A 24,579-nucleotide genomic window follows, 5' to 3' on the forward strand; every position below is an offset into this window, starting at 1 on the left:
TAATGAGCGGCGGTTTTGTTTATCTAAAGATGGGGAGGGAGGAATAGCAGTGATAGTTAAAGAAAAGTAAACGAAGCAGTTAATTTTTCGACTTCTGTTAATCAAAAATGATAATCGACCATGAAATGGAGATTATTTACGAAATTGCGTTCTTTGCGCTTTGTGGTTTGTTGTTCTTGATCCATTTGTGCTGTTCGGGTCTTTTCTCCGCGAGTGGAAGATCACTAGATGGTAAGTAATTCGAAAACTTCACTTATCGTAGTAAGAGAACATCATCTGGTTTATTGAAACTTAAAATGTTACCGGAATGGTATCACTTAATCTTCTTCTTCGGCTTCCTCGCGCAATACAGTTTCTCCGTCGAGTTTTTTTAAATTGGGTAATCGTTTGCTGGCTTCAGTTCTCCATACTGTCTCATCGAGGCTGTCGAACAATGGATTACCTGTAAATTATCATTTTTAAGTGGATGCTATTATCATCGATCTTAGGGTGGTGGCATTTGTGTTGCGATGGCTAATAATGAAATATAGTGAAAAATAGTGACATTTTTTATTTTTCCTTTTATTAAAGACACAGTCCCACCAACATCCAGAAGAATATATCTTTTAGTATTAAATTAATTGCTTATACAATAGTAATTTGCCATGCTTAAACAGTACAGTTCGCTGAAACTAATTGCTGTTTATACTAATAGAGGGCTAATCAGAACGAGCGATTTTAAGGCTCCTTTCCGATATTAGAATAAACAGTCAAAGGTTCTTACGAAATACTGCCTTTGTAGTTATTGTCTACCAAATTCTCGATAGTGGGTATTCTTTCCATTGACGAAAAGAATGTCTATAACTATTATACTTTAAAAAGTTGGAATATCGCTCTTAGTAGTTTAGTTACATCCATGTATAGAAATAGAACAATCGTTTTTCTTAAATAACAGCCTTTGTAATGAGAGCAGAAAAACGTACAGCCCCAATTTGGGTATGGTACAAATCCAACATGGCGTCCATTTAAAATAAGGAAGTTGATGTCAATATGTCGAAAACCGCAATTTTGAACTTTTTTTTCTACGACTATTAAATTTATCCCATCGAATCTTGCAACTTTTATTTGAAACTTTTTTCTATAGCTCTCTTTGTTACCAAAATATTTGAACTTTCTAAAAATGGCGATTTTCACTTTATTCCAATTATCTACGAAACGAATTATTTTTTTCCAAATATCGCAACGGAATATCCATTAGCATAAAAAACTACACAACTTTGTGTATAATAATAACAAAGATAGCCATGTTATCCTCCTCAACTTAAGACACCCTGTATAGTACATAGCGGTTCTAGGTACGTGAAATATTCCGCCAATCAGATTATTTTGCTCTTTACGAAAAAAATGGTCCCGAGAAATTTCGGTGTCGCCGGAGGGTGGGGAGGGGATTGAAGGTACAGTTTTGCGATTTTGCGGAATATAGCCGAAAATGAGATATCGTAGGAAAAAATCGAAAGCTCATAAAATTTTCTACAACTTTGTTATACATTTTTTCCACTTTGGCATAGAATGACTGGACTATATAGCAAAAACTAGAAATATGAAATCCTGTAAAGGCAAATTCAAATTAGAACCATTTCACTAGGTATTTGATTTTGTTACAAATATACTCGTATGTTTATTTATTTTTATTTATTTATTGTCCTTGCATTAGAAAACTAAAAAAACAGCAAATATAGAAAAAATAATTGGTAGGGAGTCGTAGAAAAAAAGTTTCTCATCAAATATCGAAAGCCCATAGAGCCGAAAACCCATTTTTTACAAAAAAATGCATTGTTTTCTAGCTACGGGCTCTTGAAGTTTTCTTATCAATGTTTAAAAATTAGGAAAGCAGAAAGTACATCACCGTAAAAATGTATGTTACCAGAACTAGCCGTGCAGGTCAAAATTAAAATGACTAAATGGTAACCACATGCGATTAGGCAGGTTTAACTATATCATTTATATCTCTTCCAAGGTGCTTAGGTTTACTAAAAGAACAAACTCGCTCACTTTAACTGTTCTGATAACGATTCCACTTCACTAATATAGCAGTACAAGAGACTGTCGGCAAATACACAATTTAAATGGAATATTTGTATTGAAAAATAGTTGGGAGAGATGCCAGGAGAGATGGATTGTACAATTCTACTCCAATTTTTTTTTCGAGGCTCAAAAAAAGGCAGTGTATAACCATCCTTTTTTTACCAAAAATCGACTACACCAAAATTTCTCGGGAAAACACTTTTTCTTATTAATTCTGCGGCATAGAATCCAAAACAATTCGCACTTTTTCGATCAGACTTCTCAATCAAAAGTTATGGACTTGAAACTAATTTCGAAAGAAAATTCAAAGGGCTGTAACTTTTGAACTAATGGCCCAATCTTCGAACTGTTTGAAATTATGGATTCTACAGGGCACATTCTATAAGAAAAATTTTTTTCCCGGTCGATCTGAGACAATTTTTTTTTCGGGGCTCAAAAAAAGGCAGTGTATAACCTTCTTTTTTTAACCAAAAATCGACTACACCAAAATTTCTCGGGAAAACACTTTTTCTTATTTATTTTGAGGTATAGAATCCAAAACAATTCGTACTTTTTCGATTAGACTCCCCAATCAAAAGTTATAGACTAGAAACCAATTTCGAAAGAAAATTCAAAGGGCTGTAACTTTTGAACTAATCGCCCAATCTTCGAACGGTTTGAAATTATGGATTCTACAGGGCACATTCTATAAGAAAAATTTTTTTCCCGGTCGATCTGAGATAATTTTTTTTTCGGGGATCAAAAAAAGGCATTGTATAACCTTCCTTTTTTACCAAAAATCGACTACACCAAAATTTCTCGGGAAAACACTTTTTCTTATTAATTTTGGGGTATAGAATCCAAAACAATTCGTACTTTTTCGATTAGACTTCTCAATCAAAAGTTATAGACTAGAAATGGGATCTACAGGGCACATTCTATAAGAAAATTTTTTTTCCCGGTCGATCTGAGACAATTTTTTTTCGGGGCTCAAAAAAAGGCAGTGTATAACGTTCCCACTTCACTAATATAGCAGTACAAGAGACTGTCGGCAAATACACTGTATTGAAAAATAGTTGGGAGAGATGCTAGGAGAGATGCATTGTACAATTCTACTCCAAGTGCAATATGCAATTACACAACATAATGTGACAGATATTTATACAAACCTATGAAAAGTAAGTTCTCCAGCGACGGTATCTCTTGTAATAGATTAAACTGTCCCCACTCTTTGACAAGGTTATTAGACATATACAAAACTTTCAGCTTCTTTAACGCTCCCACACCTTTCACTTTCTCTATCAAATTATAAGAAATCCATAACTCCTCCAGAGTTTCACCAAGCGCCTCCTAAGCGTCACCGTCAGTATAAGGTTGTGATTTAACGCAAACATATTTACCAATCCTGCGAAACTTTTAATATAATTTCGACCCAAGGATAAAATCCTTAGATTTTTAAGAGAATTCAAGCCACTTATTTTCTCAATCACGTTCGTCGATAGGCTAAGCCTTCTAAAAAAAATGGGCGAGCTTTACGAAACTTCAATTGCAAAATACCTGACGCTGGTTAACGACGCCAAAGAATTATCCATTTTTTCTATGGGCGGCCATTGGAATTGAAGACCGACTTCGGTAGCCTTACTAATTTCCTCGTTGGGATGTTTTTCTTCCCATTTCTTCATTGCTTCCTTAATGGTTGTGGCACGAGCCATTTTCTAACGTGTGCTTTGGCAAAGTTTGTGGAATGGTTGTAAAGCTGTTATTGTTTGGTCGATACAAATGAGGCGTATGAATATAAAAATTGATTTTCTGTGTAATGTGCCAATCACAAACAAGGACTAATTTTTCGGATCACATACTGGATTTTATCAACTGAGGCATTTTACTTTCATCAACATTGTATATTGACGGTAGTGAATGTACCAGAAAGTATCAAAACTGTGCCACTGCAGGGAAAAGTTTTTCTTGGTGTCGGGCGGGTAAGTAATGCTTATATATTAAGAAAAATGGAAGAGGCAGTGCACCTATATCAAAAGTAAGACGTGAGTCTTTCAAGAAGAAAAATTCCCCTGAATTGAACAAAATGGCTTTCTGGTTGCGTCGATGGAATGGTACACATTTTGTTGAAGGTTACAGTACTAAAGTAACGTAATCACTAAGTCGTAAATTCTTACTCGTACTCGGAGATAGGTATTTGCAGACAACGGATCCGAAGTCCACGTGTAGTGCTCCTTTTCATTCTCTTCTAATCCCATCACTTCATCTTGTATTTATACTACACTATCTTATCTATATTATGATTTTTCGAGCTAAAAATTCAATTTACTCTGTGGCAACGTATCTTAGTGGAGTAAAAAGCGCGTTATCGTTTAAACGGAGTGCTCAAAATGATCGAGGATTACGAAATATGCTTGTTAATTATACTGTGCCTGATAGTTGCTCTAATTTGGATTATCAGAAAGTTTGTTAGGAAGCAAGGGATGCCTTTTTTGGATCTGTTGTATGGAGGAAGTTTGGAATGTGAGTATTATCTGCTTACCTAAAACGTTGATGATATGTATAGAAGTACCTAGAAAGCCCAAGGATTGTATGTATGTTTTTATGGCGTACACTAATTATTAACGGAGTTAACTTTAAACCAGTGCAGACCATACATTTGAAGAGTAAGGCCAAGTTATCTTTGATCTCGTCTTATTATAGTATCTGTGCTGTTTAGCTGTGACTAGTCTGAAAACTGAAAAAAGGCGGCCTTGGTAGGGTAGCGGTCATATAACTCCAAAGTTATCGTGAGTAAGCGAAGTGTTCTCTCTGGAACATTTAATGAAAATTATTCAGATGGATTTTCCTAGGTTTTTCCTAATGAATGATGTCCTACACCTGATTTAATCTTTTTCGAGTACCTATCATTTTTCTGTTATTCTAAAACCAGATATTATTAAACTTTAATTTTTTGCAGTCACGTAGAAGTGGGTATCACATCCTTTTAAAATGTATTTTTTATATTTAATCGTCGCGTGTGGTAAATTCTCCGAGAAAACCTGCCATGTAAATTTAAAGTGGGTAAATTTAGCCCTAAAACATTTACCAGTGGAAAAGTTCTCACAGGAATATACTCGCCGCCCACGAAAATTCAATGCGCCCCAGTAAACTCCTTCGCGAAAGCTCGCCTCTGGAATAGACCAATGGATAACGTAACCACATCTTCGGTTCTTCGTTATTTGTGAGAAATATAATCTGTCTTCCAGGTTTTTTCGTGTGCCGCAACTACTTCATATTCTAAAGTTATTGTATTGAAGGGATGTCTGGCAGTGAGACAGTAACCTTTAAGAGGTTTTCCCCGGGAAAATGATAATACTACAAAAAAATTCTTTGCCTAGCACAGCACACTTATGCATGCACGATTCTGCACTTTGTGGCTAAGAACATGCGTACCAAATTTGGTTCCAATCGGTTCATCTGTCAAAAAAGTGGGGGGGGGGGCATTTTTACCCCAATGGAATACCTCCCATACTAACGGGCGGGTGGTAAAAAGTTAAAATAAAAAAATTGTTTACTTGTCTAATAATATTTTTATGTAGAGGGTGGTCCCTAAATGCGGTATAAGATACAACGTTGGATTAATTAGATTAATGGATTGCTCCAAAAATTTGCATAACATCATGCATACAAATCTTAACCGTGTTTTGAAAAATTTAATACGCATCAACTGAAAAAAAACATGTCATTTGGCAACCATATGGCTGTTTAAGTTTCTAAAGTTTGTGTAGGAACAGTATCCTAACACCCTGTTTTTTTCTTAGTTGAAAAACTGCCACATCTTAGGTGCATAATAAAACTGTATCAGGTCCATACGGATTGCGCTATAAAAATTGACTTACCTAGAATGCTTGGCGATAATTAAGTGGGTCCCTGCTTCGAATGGGAATAGTTGTGTGTGAGTTGGATTAGTGGAGTAGTTTAGGTTTACATTTTCTCAGCTTATAAATAGACAAAGACACCGCTCGTAGAAAGCGACAAAAATATAAAACAAACATGTTTCGAAAACGAAACTATCAGGAAATGATTGTTGTTTGCTGTCAAAGGTGTTCATGTAGTTTTTGGGGTAGGTACCTATGCCTCAGATTTTATTGGGAACATTGGACCTTGTGTGGATGTTGCAGTAACAAAAATAACAAAATGACACAATAAAACAAAGTTGCGACAGCAGGACTTCGATAGTCAGCTAAACGAACAAACCCAAAAGAAGGCTTCTTTTTCATTGCATTTCTGTCAAAACGCGTACGTTTTCTTAAAGGTTTGCTGTGGCTTGTTGATGCTTCAGTTCCTGTTATTTCAGAAGTTATTCACGTTAGACATTATCATTTTGGAGGGGTAAATGCTCGAAATTTATCTACCTATTTATCATAGATTCAATATACTAATTTAATTGAGATCTTATATAAGTGCGCAAAATGAGGAACTATTTCATTATTGCTCTCTTGATCGTTTTATGTGGGATTGTCGCCTTTTTATTCTTTATTTTGCGGGATAAATATGTGAGCAGACGACGTGAGTATGCATCATACAGTAAGCCCTATTTCTCGTATCGCCTGCCCTTATTTAAAAACTGTATTCCCTTTCGTTGCATAAGTGTTTTATTTATGCTTTTGTTGAATGTGTGATGACACATAGTAAAAAAGGTGCAAACACCAAAGGTCTATAGCCTCGAGATTGCGTTCATCTGATAACGCAGTTGTAGTGAGTGGGTTGCCTACTATTTTAAATCTTAACCTCAAGCCCAGGTGATTATTGATGGAATGGTTCAAAAAGATCAACACTTTTTGTTTTCGTAATAGGTTTACGTTTGTTTTGGGCCGTGCGTTGCGGGATTTCATTTTTTGAACTAATGGGTGATTAACAAGTCGAGAGCTATCCAGAAAGTAACACACGTTTTGAAATAAAAAATTTAGAAAGTGTAAGAAACAACTTTTATTATATACATTTGGAAGCTACACTCTTAGGCTATCTTTCAACATATTGAGGCACTTATCATGGCATGGCACAAGTGTTTTGATTTCAACTTTGTATATATCCGCCGCCTGAGACTTTAACCACTGGTTAACGCCGGGTTGAAGTTCGGCATCACTGTCCATGTACTGTGTTGCGAACGAGGTCTTCAGGTTAAAATCTCAGGCGGCAGATTTATACAAAGTTGGAATCAAAACACTTGTGCCACGCTATGATAAGTGCCTCAATTTGAATGGCGCTTGTGTTGATAAATAGCCCGAGAGTGTAGCTCCTAAATGTATTATAATAAGAGATTTTCTTTACAAGTTTACAATTTTTTATTTCAAAACGCCTGCTACTTTCTGGACAACCCACGTATATCATTGAATAAAAAGTGAGTGGTATTATCCATTTGAGACAGAAATTAAACATAGATGCGAAATTGAGAAATAGGTACTACCCAATTTTGCAGATTCTCAAATTTGGATGCAATTAATGCAAATTTCGTTAAACTTCTTTAGTCAAGGTAACAAATCGGGAATGAAATACCTTCCATTTATGGATGAACAATCACTAAGCCCTCGTCTAAAACCCTACAGAGATAAGAATTGCAATTAGATATTTTACAATTTTACCCTTTACATAGTAAAATTATTGCTTTTACCGGAAAATTTACAAATTTCACTGCTTCCGCCTTCAGACACTCTGATGGGAAATAGGTAATTATACTGAATTAAAATATGGTGGCGGAGCACCCTTTTTATCCCAAATTTTACGAAAACTACTCGTACCCACAGTATCTATTTAATCAATAATCCCATTAAATAATACTTGAACTTGAAATCAAAATATTAGTTCCTTTTTGACATAATAATTCAAATTTTGGAATTTACTCCTTTGATCCGATTAGAAGATTCAAGTCTCCTAACCGAATCCAATACATGAATTTTATTTTCTGTGTAACTAAGGGTGGTTCGATGTACAAAGTCTTCTTGTAAATTTTAATCCATTTCGTGTTTTTTTCTTTGTTGTAGTACTTTTGGGACTTACCTTTTGTACTTTTACTTCCAGCTAGCTCAAATGAATAAATGGTTTAATAATAGGAAAGCATTTTTGTAATAAAAATTTGGAAAAATACTAAATCTGATAATACATACTCCAATAGGCTTGGAGAATTTATGTAATATTAGCACGTTTATGGTTAAGCACCCACTCTTTAGTTCGAACTTGTAGTATCTTTTTAACTATTTTTGCTCTAGACGACACGAGCTTTTCGCGTACATACGTTCAGAAAATGCGCGACCTCTACTTCACGCAATGAAAGCTCCACTCAATTTCCCTTCACACCCAGGACAAAAAGCGTTTCTTGTTTGTTATTTTTGAAAGTTAACTACAGTTTGAATTCACAAATATGAACAAAGAAAACCTACTATTACTAATTTCTTTTAGTTACATTTGCAATTTGTAATATATATCTAAGGCACGTCTCGTCTCGGGGGCCGCTTAACCCGCTGGACCCCTGGGCACGAGCCCATCGTGCCCGTGCGTAAAGACACCACTAATCCCAGCGATTCATTATCCAAAAAAATTCCATTGTATTTTCGCGTGAGACATCCGACGGCTATCTAAATGAGATCCACATTTCATTCGAGCTAAGGGTAACCTCAGAAGTATCCATTTCACAGAGGAAACTGATTCTGTAGGCGACGGAAATCACCGGCATCAGTAGACATTGCTTTAAGAAACTATTGTGCAATTTTGAATTTCTTACTGCACGAATAAACTGTTTTTTTTGGATGAGTTCATACGCATACGCATAAGGAAAAAAATTCCTTGATTTAAAATACTAATTAAAATTTTGTGTGATTATTAAAAGGGACAATTATGTGCAATGTATTTATTTAAGGACCGATTAACAGAGTCGTATTTTAAGTAATTTAAACGGAAATTCCGTTGTTTTTTATTCAGTAAAATTGTCCAAGGGAATGGGTCCGAATTTATTAATTTAAAATAGTTTCTAATAGGGAAATATAAGAGTAGTCTTGGATCGATCGTGGCCACGAACTAAAAAGTTTTGATAAAAAGCTATGGGTAAAAATTACTTCAGATAAGAACACGAAAAACATTGTAAGCGACGTGGATTGTGGATTGTGATTTTCTTTATTTATCAATCTATTATTTGTGTTAATATCACGTTAGAATATCTATTGTATATTCAGCAGAAGAACAGAAATTTAAAAAAATTCAAGGGAAAAGGGCAGACTTTTTCATTCGGGGTGTTACCAGATACTAAAAAATTATTTCATATAGATCTAGCCATTGGTCAGTTAATTATTTTCCTAAACAATTTTCTAGTTCATTTAGAAAGTTAAAATTTCAAGAAGGGAGGTTTAACCACCGTATATGACAAAGCCTGCTGCAGTATGTTTTCGCGGAGGCACGTAAACAATGATTCGCGTGTTCTAACTCGAATTAGATTTTTCTTCCAACCACTCTCATTAAAGATTTGCTCTTGAGAGCTCGCAATAATTGAAAGTGACTTCTAGTTCGGTAGCTAAACAGAGATCCTCCTGCTTTTCCTCTCAGTGACGCGTCCCTACTTCTTGTAATAAATTAACGCCCTAAAATAGCGCTTTATTAATAAAGTCGGCCATTTTTAACCATTAACTCCTTTGATTCGTTTAACATTCATCAATTACGCCTAGCTCTCGAGCTGTAACTTAAAACCTTTCACAAGTACGCGGTGACATCGTATTGCGTATTTTGTACATCAGCAGTTTTGGTCACGTAGACCTAATTAAGATAGCATTATCTCCTGTTATCGTCGACAGGTTATCGTCAAGACTTCCGAAAACCATTAAATGGTCATTGCGTATAGAAAACTCAACAATGCATAGAAAAAATGATCGCTAATCTTATTCAGAACTTAGAAACGTTTAAACTTTCTAATACCAAACTTATAAAAACGCAACCGCAGGGGTCGCATCATGATTAATAGAAATCTGGAATAGCGAAGTCTCGCCATTAAACCTCATCAAAATCCATACCGGTACAGAACAATTTTTTGGGAGATTAAAGAAAAATCAGTAGATAGATCATTGCGCCCTGAGCTATTTTTAAGAATTGGTCAATTGGCAATTGTGGATAATGAAAATAAGATGAGAAACCTACCTCATAGCAGTCAACACGATTGAATTGCCATAGATTTTGATCCATGGTTCAAACGATCACTGTGAAGACCTAATCAGATCTATTAACATTTCCTACTTTATACTGAGATTTAGATTTGGAGCCAAGTAGGGTATCAAATTATATCAGTATTACACATGTTCATATATATAGACATTGAGTAGGTAGGTACCTAAACAAATTCTATTAAAATAATGAGATAATCGTTTGCGAGTGGTGCTAAAGTCAAACTATGCCAAATATAGCAAACTTATCAGGGTACTCTTAACCTACCTTTCAAGTGTTTGGGATAAGTAGAGCAATACGGTCATCGTCACAATAAGCATGCATCTCGGAGATTTCGACAAGATACAAATTCACAGATGCGGAGACCATAATCGGCGGACTGAATTCTGTAATTCAAGAACTCATAATTGTTAACTATTTGACTCTTATTCACTTTGGGATAAACCCAATAGTTAGGCGAATGGTAAATATACATCTTTCTTTGAAAGAATCGAGGTTCATTTAGATATTTCTTGAGACACCTGATTAATAGTCCTTTTTTGAAAACAATTGTTTTGAATGACAAATGTTATGGGATAAGTATCCAAGGCTGTATATTGTAAATCAATCACACAAAAAGTGAGCTGTCAACGCTGTCGGACTCCATTAGAGGATTATAAATTAGACGCAAAGAGAAAAGTACACTGGCCTTTGGCAAAATTCTATTTATCACCTTTATCAACATACTAATCGGCCGTCAATACCAAACACTCGCGATATGCATATTGTTCAATGAGTAACGATGGCTTCAATCGAAAACATTGGTTACGCATTAGCTATTATGATAGTTACAGTATTTTTATTAGTGTTGACTTGTATTGTTTATTTTCGTTTCGATCGTCTGTGCCAGAATAACCCATTAGTATTCATAAATGGTAAGTTGGAGAGCAAAATTCAAGAGTTTCATTATTTTGCGCGTGACGGTTCAGGTAACTGTTTTAAAATCGTAGGGTAGCCTACGCATTGTTTTTAATTCTTCTAAAAGTTTATTTATCTGGAGTCACGCCAACATTACCTGCCATTACCATTTGATGTAAGCTGCAGAGTTGTTCACGAAGAGGGAAATTGCGGGTTTTGCTAGCTTTCCAATAAACAAAAATTTCAGATTAGATAATTGATAGGTTTGCGGCAATACAATAAGTGCAGCAAAACTGTTGCCCAACAATTCCACTTAATCGAGTTGCTTAAGCCCTCTATTTTTAGCACGATATACACAAATCGACAAATATGTCGATCCATTACTAAATCCCTAGGAAGTGTATCGAATTCAGATCTTATGATCTTTAAGCTTGCAACTGCGAAGCCAGATTTACTAACATGTTTTATAAGAAGACAAGTGTGGTTTTTTTGGGCTTCCCCAAACTGAGGCATTGGGAATGGTTTAACAAAGCATTAGTGAGACAAAAAACGGAAGAAATGTTTTACGCCATCTTATCTATAATTTTTATCAGTATGAGTTGGTCGTTCATTTATAAACCATTGGTAGTAATTTGTCAATGTCACGCCGCCGTTGAACATGTTCATGTCAGAATTTTTAGGTTACGCATTTGTGGTGGTTATCGTCGCGATAATGGCAGTCATGGCTTTGGCTTGCTTCGATTGCGTTAAATACCAAAAGTGCTTAAGTAAAACAACTGGCAGTAGAAGGGGTGAGTTTAATGTGCTTTTCATATAGAATGAAACAAATCAATTTTCGCAACAGATATTTCGACATCAATATGGATTTTATGATAAACAAGGATTTCTTTTTGGTCCTCTGAAAATGTAATTAATGGTGAGCGATTAAGACTCAACAATTTTCAGTAACATGTTGCTTGGGTCCGTTAAATTATTACATACCTAAATGAGATTTACGTTTTGACATATAAACCTCGGGGAGAAGTGATTAATTTTTTTGCTTCGGGAGTTCTGGGTCTTGGAGAGGGGGGGGGGGATACAAAACGTGTGGTCGCGCCGCTCTTTTCATTAGATCTTACGGCCGCTATCGGATTTTGAGTGCCAACCAGCTCACAAGAAACTAGCTTTTGCCTGCGACTTCGTACTAGCATACACATTACCCTCTGTCTTACCTCCAGTTTTTTCCCGTTCCCGTGGGTTTCGAAAAGTGCTTTCGGAGTGCATATTAACGCCTTCAAAGAAACCTGTGTTCTAAATGTTAAATTTTTAGCTTCCGCAGTTTGGACTGTAAAAGTAAAATCCCGTATTTTCCCTACAATCCTCATCCCACATTTCGACTTTCTACGCCCAGTAGTTTCGACTATGCGTTGTCTGTCAGTCAGTCAATAATGGAAGAGTTTGATATATTTTGATTGATTAACAACCTGGCAAATGAATAACGGAGTCATGCCGATATATAAAAACATAGGTAGATCGATCATTATAGGTGTTACGGTTGACACGGAAATTTATTGTTATTTGACAAAGATAAAAAGGGTTTTTACATCGGTTTTTACCTTTTTTAGCGACATTGCAAAATCTTACAAGCGATAATTTTTGATCAAAATTTGGTTTAGCTTTTATCTTGATTGTTTATAGTAGTAGGAAAAAAAAAACAAACCTACGGTTGCTTTCATCAACACGGGCTATAGTACCTAATTTCTTGTTCAATTTCTCGTACGCATTTTTTACATTGATCCGATCACACGAATTTACCGTCCTTGTCTTTCTCTCACATTACCTGCAACGGTTCCAATTTTGAGGAAATGTTTGGTAGGAATTTATGATAATTTGACCCTGTACATCCTTAGGATATCCACTCACGGTTTCAGTTTTACCTACCGCGGATTTAAACATTTTGCCAATGACATATCATGGTTCATGGAGAAACCGTTTAAACGTAATCCATCAACAGGTAATCTGTACACCTTAGTCTATTTAACTTAAATTTGAAATACCATGAAATAAAGTAATGCCCTCTAATCTACTTTACAATGGACTCATACGAGTAAGAGTAACCCTTCATTTTTAAGTGGATGAGGTTAGGTACAAGGCTGATCTACTATCTACATTGTTGTTTATCATGGCCACCACTAAGTATTAGTATTTGATCTCAACGTTTTGCTTTCCGACCGGTTCTAAGTTTCACTGATGTATGTATCTTATTAATTGTAAATTTAATCTCTTTTGTTTACCTTAAGCATGTTATCATCTTTATTTGTTGTTTGCACTTTGTGTGGATTTAATGCGTATATTTGAAGCATACCACTTTACTCTGGATGTCTGTCCTATTCCTAATAACGTTAAACAAACGTTTACCAAATGTTGTGTTTTGTCTTATCTTATTTATTGTAGGTACCTAGCTAAAGATTTTATTGGGCTGACCCAAAGAAATACCATCTATTGGGTTTATTTAATGGTTCTATTAGGAGTAAAATTCAGTTCTCGCATTTTTTGGATGTACCCTTTCGCCGCCATTTTACAAAATGGGGCTTTAGACGCGCCGAGGTCTACCTCGCGTTCCTACGATCCGAACTAATTGATTCTGATTGGGTTGGATCCGTGTAACAGAAGCTCTTTAGCGGTTGGTGGAAAGGGACGCTGGTCGCGTGTTTTTCGGTGGTTCCGTTTTGGGGTGGAAGCACGGCAATATGGACAAGGGTAAGGAAACAGAAGCGCATCGTTCGTCCTAACGTTAGGGTTGTCCGATAAAAAATTTAATTGCGTAGTATAGCGAATTTAGCCTCAACAATTCTAAAGACAGATGCGCAACGTTTGGCTTAGAGCAATGTTCTTCCGCCAGAATTTTTTAAAGAATCGCGGAACAACCGATGTAGACCAGAGTAAAAATTAGCGAAAGAAAAAAACAATCCGCGAGAAAGTATAACGGCTGTCAGAGTTGGTGCTGCATAACCTTGAACCTGCTGCATAAACGCTCAACTAGCTCAGGGTTGGAAAATAAAATAAAAGCTTTAGATCTATAGTTCATTTTGGGCATTTGATGTGCACTTTTCGTTGCACTTACCAATGGGATTGAGTGCCACTCAATTTCTTAACTCTCCCCGTATCAAATTGAGAAGATGCGAGGGTGCAATAACAGTACATATGAGTTTTGGTACCGCAAGAAATACTGGTTTATTCTCAAATATCAAATCAAAAATAAAAACTTCACAATTGGATACCGTGATACGCTACAAATACAAAATATTCCCCCAAATATTCAAAATTATTAATTATATTACTCCAAACTCTTAGTATATTAAATGTGCCATTAAAATTACAACATTAATAAAACCCCCACGATCAAGAATGATCGATGGGCATCTAATTACTGAATTATAAAACAACTAACTTTCCACAATTAAATTGATATTCCGGCAAAATTCGCACGTATAGGGCCAAGTACAAGTAATAGTTATTTATTAAACAAGACGGTAAAGGGATATCTTAACCATTGAGGGAACTTTCTCGAGTTAGTTTGCCTTTATCGTCGTGTATAATACAAAACTTTATTTTATAGCAAAAGCCATATAAATCATTGTAAAGCAATTGTGAATTTAATTTAGAGACTTTAAAAATAGCAAGCTTAGGTTCCGCCGCGCCGTCGCGATGGTTACCATGGAAACAGAATTGTCATATGTTCTGAATGTCATTTTATATAGTGCATTTGAAATAAGAATAACAGATGTCATTAAAATGCACAATCATTTGTTTCACTTTATCTACCCTTACAGTTAAAGTGACCACTTTATCTATCCTAACGGTTAAAGAACGGCTTAGCCTACTCATTCAAATTAAGTCATTTTAACATATGCTATAAAATGAAACATATAAGGCTACTCCTACATTGGAAGTGGAGTCTATCTGGCCACCAGACCTGGACGAAAAAACAAACCTGTTTGATTGTTGTCAGACCAGTTCAGACCCGACTCTCCTCCCCGGAACGTACACTGGCTTCAGTGTAGGAGGGGCGACGGTGGGTCATGTGTTTGTTTTCTTCAGACCCGACCAGGCTCGCTCGGAGAAATTCCGCTTCCAATGTAAGATCGGCCTTAGGAATAAAGTTAGATGTTGACGCCAAGAAGTGAGCTCAGTTTTCGCATCCACTTGAACAGACTCAAAAGAAAGAACCTCCCAAGCCATAGGGCCCAGTATACCTATATAATTACTTGATTTCTGCCTGAAGGGCCTCGCTCTACTCGTAATCTGTTTCTATACCAGGTACGGTACTTAATTGGTCAATCCCTTTAGAAGGAATTAGTGGTATCCAAAAACTCGATCATAACGTAACCGAAATGGCAAAGATACTGAGTAGGTACTGATGTTCACCAATTACTTAATAGCATAAATAACCCTGAGGGGGCAAACTCGTCATAAGACGTAAGACGTTAGAGTTACGGAAGTTGTCACTTATGGGGATCTCTCCTTAATATTAAATCTCCGTTTGACCGCTTGATAGATTAAAGGGCGTCGACACCCGCAGACGATGGTGAGCTTAATCCAAGGTTAAGAAACTTCTACGTCGACAGAATTAGTATGTAATGTCAGACGTGTCCGGGGTTTGAAATTGAACTGGAACTTAAAACTGGTACTTAAGGTTGGAGTTAAACTAGAACTAAAATTTGAACCCTAAAAGAAATCAAAGGTAACCCCTTCGTTGATGACCAAATTTACCTTCCTCTTACACTCTAAATCAACGAAAAGCACGTACTTACAATAAAAAAAAGAACGCAAATGTATAATAATGGTTCGTAATGGAGAAAATAAATCGTTACAAAGGGCTGTAGTTATTCCTATTCCCAAAAAGTCGCGAAAATAAACTGTTGTCATTCAGTAAACATATGCGCAAATTCGTATTGGAAACTATCGCATAAAGCACAAAGAAATTAATTTGCGGTTTTGAAATAAACATTATAGTTTTATGGTGAACGGAGCATTTCGAACAGGGCAGCAAACTTTTCGGGTGTTTCGGTATAACCTCATTCAAAGGGAATAGTGAATAGTATTTTTTTACTCGTTTGTATTTTGTTTGGTAATAAACGTTTACTATTGAGCTTTGAATATTTATAATCAAAGCTATTGAGTAACAAACAAAAGCCTAAGTTTTCGACAGATATGTACACCTGCAAATTCGTATTGAGAACTATTGCATAAATTTATTAAATTATTACAAACGGATGTTAAGTTGCGTTTTGATTAACCGGAAATTAACCAGTTCCGGGGTTTAGAAAGGTATTTTTTCATTGAAAGTACTGAGAAGAAATTTTCAATGTTTTCATTCTCTTGGAATTTGTATTTTAGTTGCAAGGAATATACTCCTTTAAGTCTATGTAACATCCTCTACAAGATGGTGATTCTATCAAACCTATGCGGTGTGCATGTGCTTGTTTAAATGTTTAGTTTACAGTGCCCAGAAAGTAGTATATTTGGGTATCTCGTACTACGTTAGTATTTTGGGGAGTTGCTGAAATAGAAACTTTGGTATTATTAAGAGACTGACATATGGGTTTCTTTATTGTTTTTCTGAGATGAATGACATGATTTAACGTACCAGAATTAATTTTTCATTAATATCATTTAATTAATCATCAGATAATCAGTTTTGTAATGAACCTGTAAGTACCTACGCTTTCGGAACATCTGTTTATAATTAGCCTGCACTTTCAGATAAATTAACACCTTGTATAACGAATATTTTGCTATAAACGCTTATATAGATGCTTTAATTTACCAGGCAGTAGTTTTGTTTTCTACAGTGTGACACATCTAAAACGGCCCACCCTTAATAAGAGGGAAACCGAATGTCATATCACCACGCTATTTCCCCTCTGCTATCATTTTCCCCACCACTACCTACGTCAACATGGTACCCTCTATCAATTAAAATTAAAATTCCTATTCATTTGTTTAAATAAGATGACATTCTGATTTACAGTTTTGAAGATACGGACAAAATGATACTTAAAAAATTGCTACCAAATCGCGTGATAATTATTAATAAATCTGAGATAAGGGTCATCAAGGAAGTACTCAAAAAGCATAAACTTTTGAAATTTATGATCTACATACCCCTTACAGGGCCTCGCCTCGTCACAATATCTTCAGTCCCAATGCGAATTTTTACAGGTTGTTTGGGGGTACAGCAGGATGTCTATTCGACCTTGAGAACCGTGTGCTAACTTGGAGGGGAGCCAAAAACCCCTTAGGTGAAATTGCCTCATTGTAATGTAACAAATCCATTTAGAAACCCTATCTCATCCCATACCAAAAACCTTTACGTTGCACACAATGAACGCGTAGATCAGGTACCTACTTTAAAACTATTAAACTTTAAAGCCTTGTTTTCATTAGTAGAGTTAGCGGCCGAGTAATCTGGCCAAGTACTGACTATCCTTCAAGCTTCACCAATGAGAACGTCGAGTAGAGTAATCAAGTATGAAAGTAATAGAAGCATAAAATTTATTTATTTCATACTGTCCGCTATACACTACATTACATCATTCATTTGAGTCCGGAAAGTGATCTATTACATCACAAGGCCGGAAAGTGTTGCGTAGCAACTAATAATTTTCTGACAAGAAGAAACGTCAAATTTATTTAAGACGATAGCTATTTACATTAGCATTCGAAAGCTTAAGACTATTAATTATACAATTAGAATTCTTTCTTTTAATAGTAGACACACCCCCATCGCTGGGGACTGTGGTGGTGGAAACCTCTTGCCACCTTCTCAACCATATTCTTGGGGCGAAAATTGCAACAAGTTCAAAAAATTCACTCCATCGCACTTATTAATGACTGTAAATACGTCTACGTTACGTCTACCGTGAGTTTTTGTGTCCTGATGAATCCGAAATTAAAAAGTTGTACAATTAGGTGTCATCTAACCGTTACTAGAAGGTAATCTTTTGTAGGTGCTGTCATCTTGACATATTTGGAAATGTTTTCATTTATTATGGTTTTGCACATTGAATATTTGGACCACAATGTAGAACTAGAGAACTTTTTGGCCTAGAATAGGTATTCTATTAGTTTAAGGAAGGCTTGTTAGCCCTAATTATTTTCTTACCGCATCCAAAAAGTTAGAAAGCATGAAGTTTTCGTTCACATTATTATCCTCATTGTACCTTTTTTCGCCAAGCACAAACTATATAACTGATACTGATTTCTGGGGATGAGATTTTCTACAGCTTCTTCACTTTTTGAACAAGTCACCCTTACAAATTCACCACCAGAAGAACATGCGGCGTCAATTTTTTTTACAAATAGGTAAATGAACAAGCAAAACAATTCGTGCGTAACTATGCAACGGTACCGGATTCAAAGGTGATGCGACTAAAGATGACATGTGTTATGTAAAAGAATCAAAAGAAATCTCAAAATTGAGACAGTATGAAATAAAATTTTGTACGATACACGGCCGTGAAGTGATCATTAAAGCACTCGTTTAGAAATTCCGAACTCGGCTCCTTCGTCGCCTCGTCCGTAAACATCTAAACTCGTACTTTAATAAGCCACTTCCCGGCCTTATAACGTAAATAACTATTATGGTATTATGGTAATAAATAGTTATAGAAGCAAAACTTTCGTTTTTCGGTAATTTTTTTTACATTTTGAGAAACTTTGTCTAACTTTAATCAACTGTATTTCGGTTAATATTGAGTGAAAAAATTTGTTTCACCAGCCAAATTAAAAAAATTTAATTCCCTACAACTTTGATGCAAAAAATATTCTTAGTTTACAAGGTATAAGCGAAGAACTGAAAAAAGTCCGAAAATGTTGGGGCTTTAGACCCCCCTCGAAGCTAGCACACGGTCCTCGAGGTCGAAAACTTAAGATAGACATACTAGCGTATCACCAAACAACCTGTACACATTCCATTAATTTTGGAATACTTTCCAGCTACCTCTCACTTTTTCATTATATCGACTGGACTATTGTGTTATAAGCATTGTGGTAGTGAATCGTTTTTATTAAGTTAACAATTTTAGCGGCCATATTCGGATATGGATTTTTTGATATGTTGAATTCCTACTTTAACTCAGTTATTTTTTCATCGCAAAAATTTAGTTTGAAGCCTTTTATGGAGAAACGGAATAGATTGACTGTACAATTAGAAGAAGTTTCGTTTTAGTGGATTGTGTTGATATGTTGAATTTTAAATATAAATAAATACAGGGGAAAATTAACATTAAAATTGACTTGAAAAAATCCTATTTTTTAAGGGAAAGCCACAATTTTATAATTGTAACGGGCGATCAAAAATTAGTGGCGATCTAGTTGGCTTTGGAAGTTCAAGTTAAGTACAATTCCCCATCAAATCAAAATGAACCTAATCGAAAAGGCGTTCTCTATTGACGAATTCGTCCGTGAGTGCAAATCTATTTAACAAATTTGTTTATGATTTTGTGATTTTTTGTCTTTGCATAGTGTAATGTCTAGTTTTATATGTGCATTTATATTTTTATATATCTATAATTCAAATGATATGTTTCCATAATATATTATATGATTTTTATGAAAAAAAAACAAAAAAAAAAACAAAAAACATTAAACAAAAATTCCAAAGGTAACTCGACAGCAACTCATTTTTGATTGTATAGTATCTCATTAAGTAATAAGTACAAAAATAAAATACAGGGTGGGATATTATGTCCACCAGTGGTTAACGTAAATGTTCGATATGTTGTCCATTTTGCTAATATTGTATTTATTTGTATTTGTATTTATTTAGCATAATATAATTATTTATTGATATAATGAAAAAAATTGGCAACAATCACATAAGCCAAGGCTCGTGCGTGATGGGTAATCGAGTATATTATATGTAAGTACACTAATACAAAAAAAAGAACAAAACAAAAATATAGATCACGTTAGCTTGGAGTAAAAATCCAATTCTACACCTAATAGCCAATCCTTAAACCTTTTCTTAAACGAATGTAGGGTCTCGCAATTTTTTAAATAGATAGGCATTTTATTATAAAGCTTAACACCCAAGTATAATGCATGATGATGGGCATGCGAAGTACTCGTTTTAGGAATTATTAACGTTTTTTGGTTGCTTCTTGTATAATGTTCATGGGCAAGCACTTTATATGTATCTTTGCGCTCAAAAGTAAAAGTAGCAATCTTTTGCAGATACAATTGTCAAATCGTTAATAATCCCGATTCAGCGAACAGAAGATTGGTAGGGTAGCGATTAGTCTTTACCCATCAGTATTTTAATAATCCGTTTCTGTAAAATTTCTAATTGATGCAAATAACAATCTGCTACTGCACCCCATCCTAAAATGCCGTACATAATAACCGACTGTACTGTAGCGTAATATACCATATTTAATAAATTGTCAGGTAATTTAATTTTGTACGTTAACAATCTTATTCGTTTAGTTACATTGTCTACATGGGCTTTCCATCGTAAGTTACAGTCAATTAGGATACCTAAGTACTTAACCTCAGAAGCTGCCATTATGTTGTGATCACATACACAATTTAGATAGTTTTGATTTAAACAACTAAATGAATGAATCAAAACGTTATTGAAAGGAACTTGGCGATTTATTAATGAAAAATACACAAAATAAGTTTTCTTTAAATTAAGAGACAACAAATCAGAGTTTAGTTGGTGCTTGACGTGGGTAATGTATGATTACCAACCGTTTCTTCGTATTGTGCACATTTATACCATAATAATTCTATATGTTGCGATGATTACGTCTGATGTATCAGTAATCCACAGATACAGTAAAATCCAATTATTAAGGCAACTAGATTTAATTTACTTTCTTAGTTATATACGACTTTAAAGTGTACCCTTTACTTTATGATCACCCCATATATAAAGTACTCTATAAGCTTGAACATTAAAATGACGACATAAACACGTTATATAAAATATAATTTGTCTTGAACTTGATCGTGATTTTTCGTCAGTATATAACAGGTATCGGGTAAGTAAGTGTATTATTACCTTGGTACTCGGGTAATGAACTAAACTTCTATATTTTCGTATATTGCATACCATCACTGATAATCTTTAGTCAACAAATAATAGGTTTCCTTCGTCAGTCAAATAACTTCCATTAGAAAATTAATTTAAACATTTTATTACTCGCTATAGTTAATAAAAAGTAAAACGATGCAGTTCAACGAACCGCATTCATTTACAAGTTGACTACTATGTACAAGAAGGAAATTTTTGCAACAACCCGTTGGCCGTTGAGGACTACATTCCAGAACATTTAATGACATACACTGCAGTACAAACTAATTCACCCTAGTTTTCTTGGTAATCTTCACATCCATACCTGCTAAGAATCCGGCACAGGGTTTATACAAACTATTTTATGGAAATTAAAAACGTAAAAACTACACATTTTGCCATTGTACCGTGTATCCTAAGTCCTATTTTGAGCGAGACTGCAGTCTCGGCTGATTTTAAAGATATAGATTTGCGGTTTTCGCGACACTGTGCCACTTCTTGTGAAACTTTTTATTTCAGAAACAGAACCAATCTAGCTACGTTTGTTTCTGAGATAGAGAGCGAAAACGAAAAGTTTCACTTTTGGAATGTTATCATATCTTACTACCCATGTAAAACAGAAAACAGGTAAAAACCTATTTTAGATATTTTTAGGTAAAGTCCGGTGGCGTAGTCAAAAAAATTTTTTAACTAGCGTTATATAAAGATCGAATAATAACGTAATCACTTTTGCACTTTGTTTGAAATGTATTGCTCACGGAATGATGCGAAGTGTATACCACCTATCGTCTCTTTGTGCTATTCCTATCTATAGTACGTTAGTGCATACCATCCTGTTGTTTGCCGCTGTGACAATCGTAGCCCTTGTAAATACGAAAAATTCCCCGTTGGTCATCTAGAAGTCTAGATGGCTGAAGCGTTTAATATTTTTTGATAAAGATTAAATTTTGTGCGAGGAAATATTTTTTAAATCACACTAAACACGTCCATATAATTTCGTCCCGAAAAAACAGCATTTGCGGACAGAGATTTTGCATTTTGAAAATGTATCGAGAATCCTTAGTCTAAAAGTTGTCGATAGCTGAGATACAAGGAGTGGAAGCTTGCAGTTAATAATTCTCAATCAAACCCTCATTGCAATCTGTGAACATGCCGTCTGCCATAAATTATTACCTATCTCCTTTATCTACTATATATCTATCGCTATCCGCATCGGACGTTTGCGCTGGAACTACGCTATTATTAAATCAGTACAGATGCTTCCCACACAAAACCTCTGTTACGGTTTAGGTGCACTTGGCGCAGTTACGTTATTCTTGACTTGTATGATATTTTGCCGTTGTGATCGAGCGTTGAAGACATCGCGTTGTGGTAAGTTTGCATTTTATTGTCAACTGATTACCTACCTTGATGTAATACATTCATGGGAAAATTAATAACGCGTAAAATTGGTCCTAGTGCGCCATATGTCAATAAACACTGTGAACGCTGTGATGATTAGGAGATTAGATAATTAATTGGTATCTGTATCACAATGGAAAGCGCTACAATGATTATCCTTATACAGATCTTCAGACTTATAAAATCCCCAAATGGATTATCGCACCGTAGAGCGGTAATTGCACCATAAAATATTTTGCCGCTAGTTAATCCCATCGGTTTCTAAAATTTTGATATCCCAAAATTTCATTAAAACATAATATTTTCCAAATTAATGGTGTAACTTTGAAATTAGCTAGCGTAACTCAGTTTTAGGGGTTAAGTATTGGGAAGCATCCTGATGGGTGTTTCCAATAGAAGACTATTAATTCCAACATTTTATTATTTTCAGATTTGTAGGTCAACGGATTATTAATGAATTTGGCGATCTATATTTTGTGAGTGGCTACCGGATGCGCAGTGATCGGTTAATGGCCTCAAAAAAGTTATCAGCGGCAGTCTGACAGGCAATAACACAATATTAATATCTTTTACGTGATCAAAACGACTGAATCAGAATTACTCGTAGTGATGTCATGCAGAAGCGCGAGAAGCACAACCTAAGTGAGCCAGTAATCTGGTGGATTTTGACAGATGGTCTTTATACACACTTGTTTAGGTTATAAGGAAACGAAGTCGATTAGTTAACGATTAAAGACGCGCCATTTTGTAGGCGGATTTGAGGCTTGAACCCGTAATTTAATTTAGGGCCTAATAGACCGGGGGATAATGACAGATTTTCGGACGTGATTTCTTACAGCATGCCTCTTGGAGTATATTGAGGTGTGGATATTCTAACGTTAATAACACAACTATGAATGAATCACTCCGTGTTCTTCATATAATATGCCGGCATTTTCTTCAGTATGCTACGAAGCTCTGGATAGGACACATAAGAAATTATTTTGTAAATTACAGTTGTAACTGGGAATTATATATACTACCTAAATACATCTATATGAAGTGAAAAACAAAAGGGCATACTGTATCAATACACGAAAATTTGTTTAACAATTTTGCAACTTCTGTTGCGTATGTCTGCACGTTTTACCATTGAATTTTACTGTCCCACTCGTTATGCCAATAGAGCATATAGATCATACGTTATCACAAACTGCATGGGAACGTAATGGCATTACTTAATTAATTAATTAATTAAGTTAATTAACTTTTATATATGAAGAACAAGGAGTGATTCATTCATAGTTGTGTCATTAACGTTAGAATATCCACACCTCAATATACTCCAAGAGGCATACTGTAAGAAATCACGTCCGAAAATCTGTCATTATCCCCCGGTCTATAACTCGTCGGTCAAAAATCGAAGGGCTGTAAATAATAAAAAATAAAATATTTAGTACGTATGAGAATACCCACTTTAGTGATAAAGTTTGGGGGTAATTTGTAACTAACTTATCTTATGGTCCTAAACTTTTCTTTTCGAACACAAAAGAAGGAACTTTCACCAACTCAAAATTTTACACCTTGCTTTTACTAGTGAATTTTTTAAATGCTTAAGTTTATCACCATCTTATCGTAACGAGCTTCAACGACAAAGTTCATTTACCGTTGGTTTCATTAGCGTTGGGATAACTTATACTCAATTTTAAAAACAGTTCTTTGTTACGTAAAAATATATCGGTGCGCTTAATTAATTTATCCTTGACTGGCTGTTTTAATTTCTCTCATTGAAGGCGTTTTCCTCGACGTAATAGTATATTATGTACCAAGTCCCTTGGTGTGTGTTTTAATCCTCAGGGATTAGGCCGCACTTCCGCACTTTAGTCCTGTGGTATATACGCTATTTTTTTTGTACTCCTGTAAATGGAGTCAAGAAGAAAAAGTGAATTTATTAGGACATAATTAGTATGTGAATAGTTGGCGGTAGAACCCGTCAATTTAATCGATTCCTCTAA

The 24,579-nt window shown here is 35.2% G+C and overlaps 2 protein-coding genes across 4 annotated transcripts in view; one reads left to right on the forward strand and one right to left on the reverse strand.

Moving 5' to 3' along the window:
- LOC116160122 overlaps positions 1–24,579 on the forward strand; it is a 33,654-nt gene that overhangs the window by 590 nt on the left and 8,485 nt on the right. The window lies entirely within an intron of this gene.
- On the reverse strand, positions 40–4,603 carry LOC116160123 (dynein light chain 1, axonemal-like). The gene is made up of 4 exons (XM_031473263.1): positions 3,601–4,603; positions 3,444–3,555; positions 3,213–3,393; positions 40–442 (listed from the first exon to the last, which is right to left on the reverse strand). The coding sequence occupies exons 1-4, from the start codon at positions 3,753–3,755 to the stop codon at positions 318–320; spliced, it is 573 nt and encodes a 190-aa protein (XP_031329123.1). The 5' UTR covers positions 3,756–4,603; the 3' UTR covers positions 40–317.

The sequence above is a fragment of the Photinus pyralis genome, unplaced genomic scaffold (genome assembly GCF_008802855.1).
Source record: "Photinus pyralis isolate 1611_PpyrPB1 unplaced genomic scaffold, Ppyr1.3 Ppyr1.4_LG1, whole genome shotgun sequence".
Lineage (NCBI taxonomy): Eukaryota > Metazoa > Arthropoda > Insecta > Coleoptera > Lampyridae > Photinus > Photinus pyralis.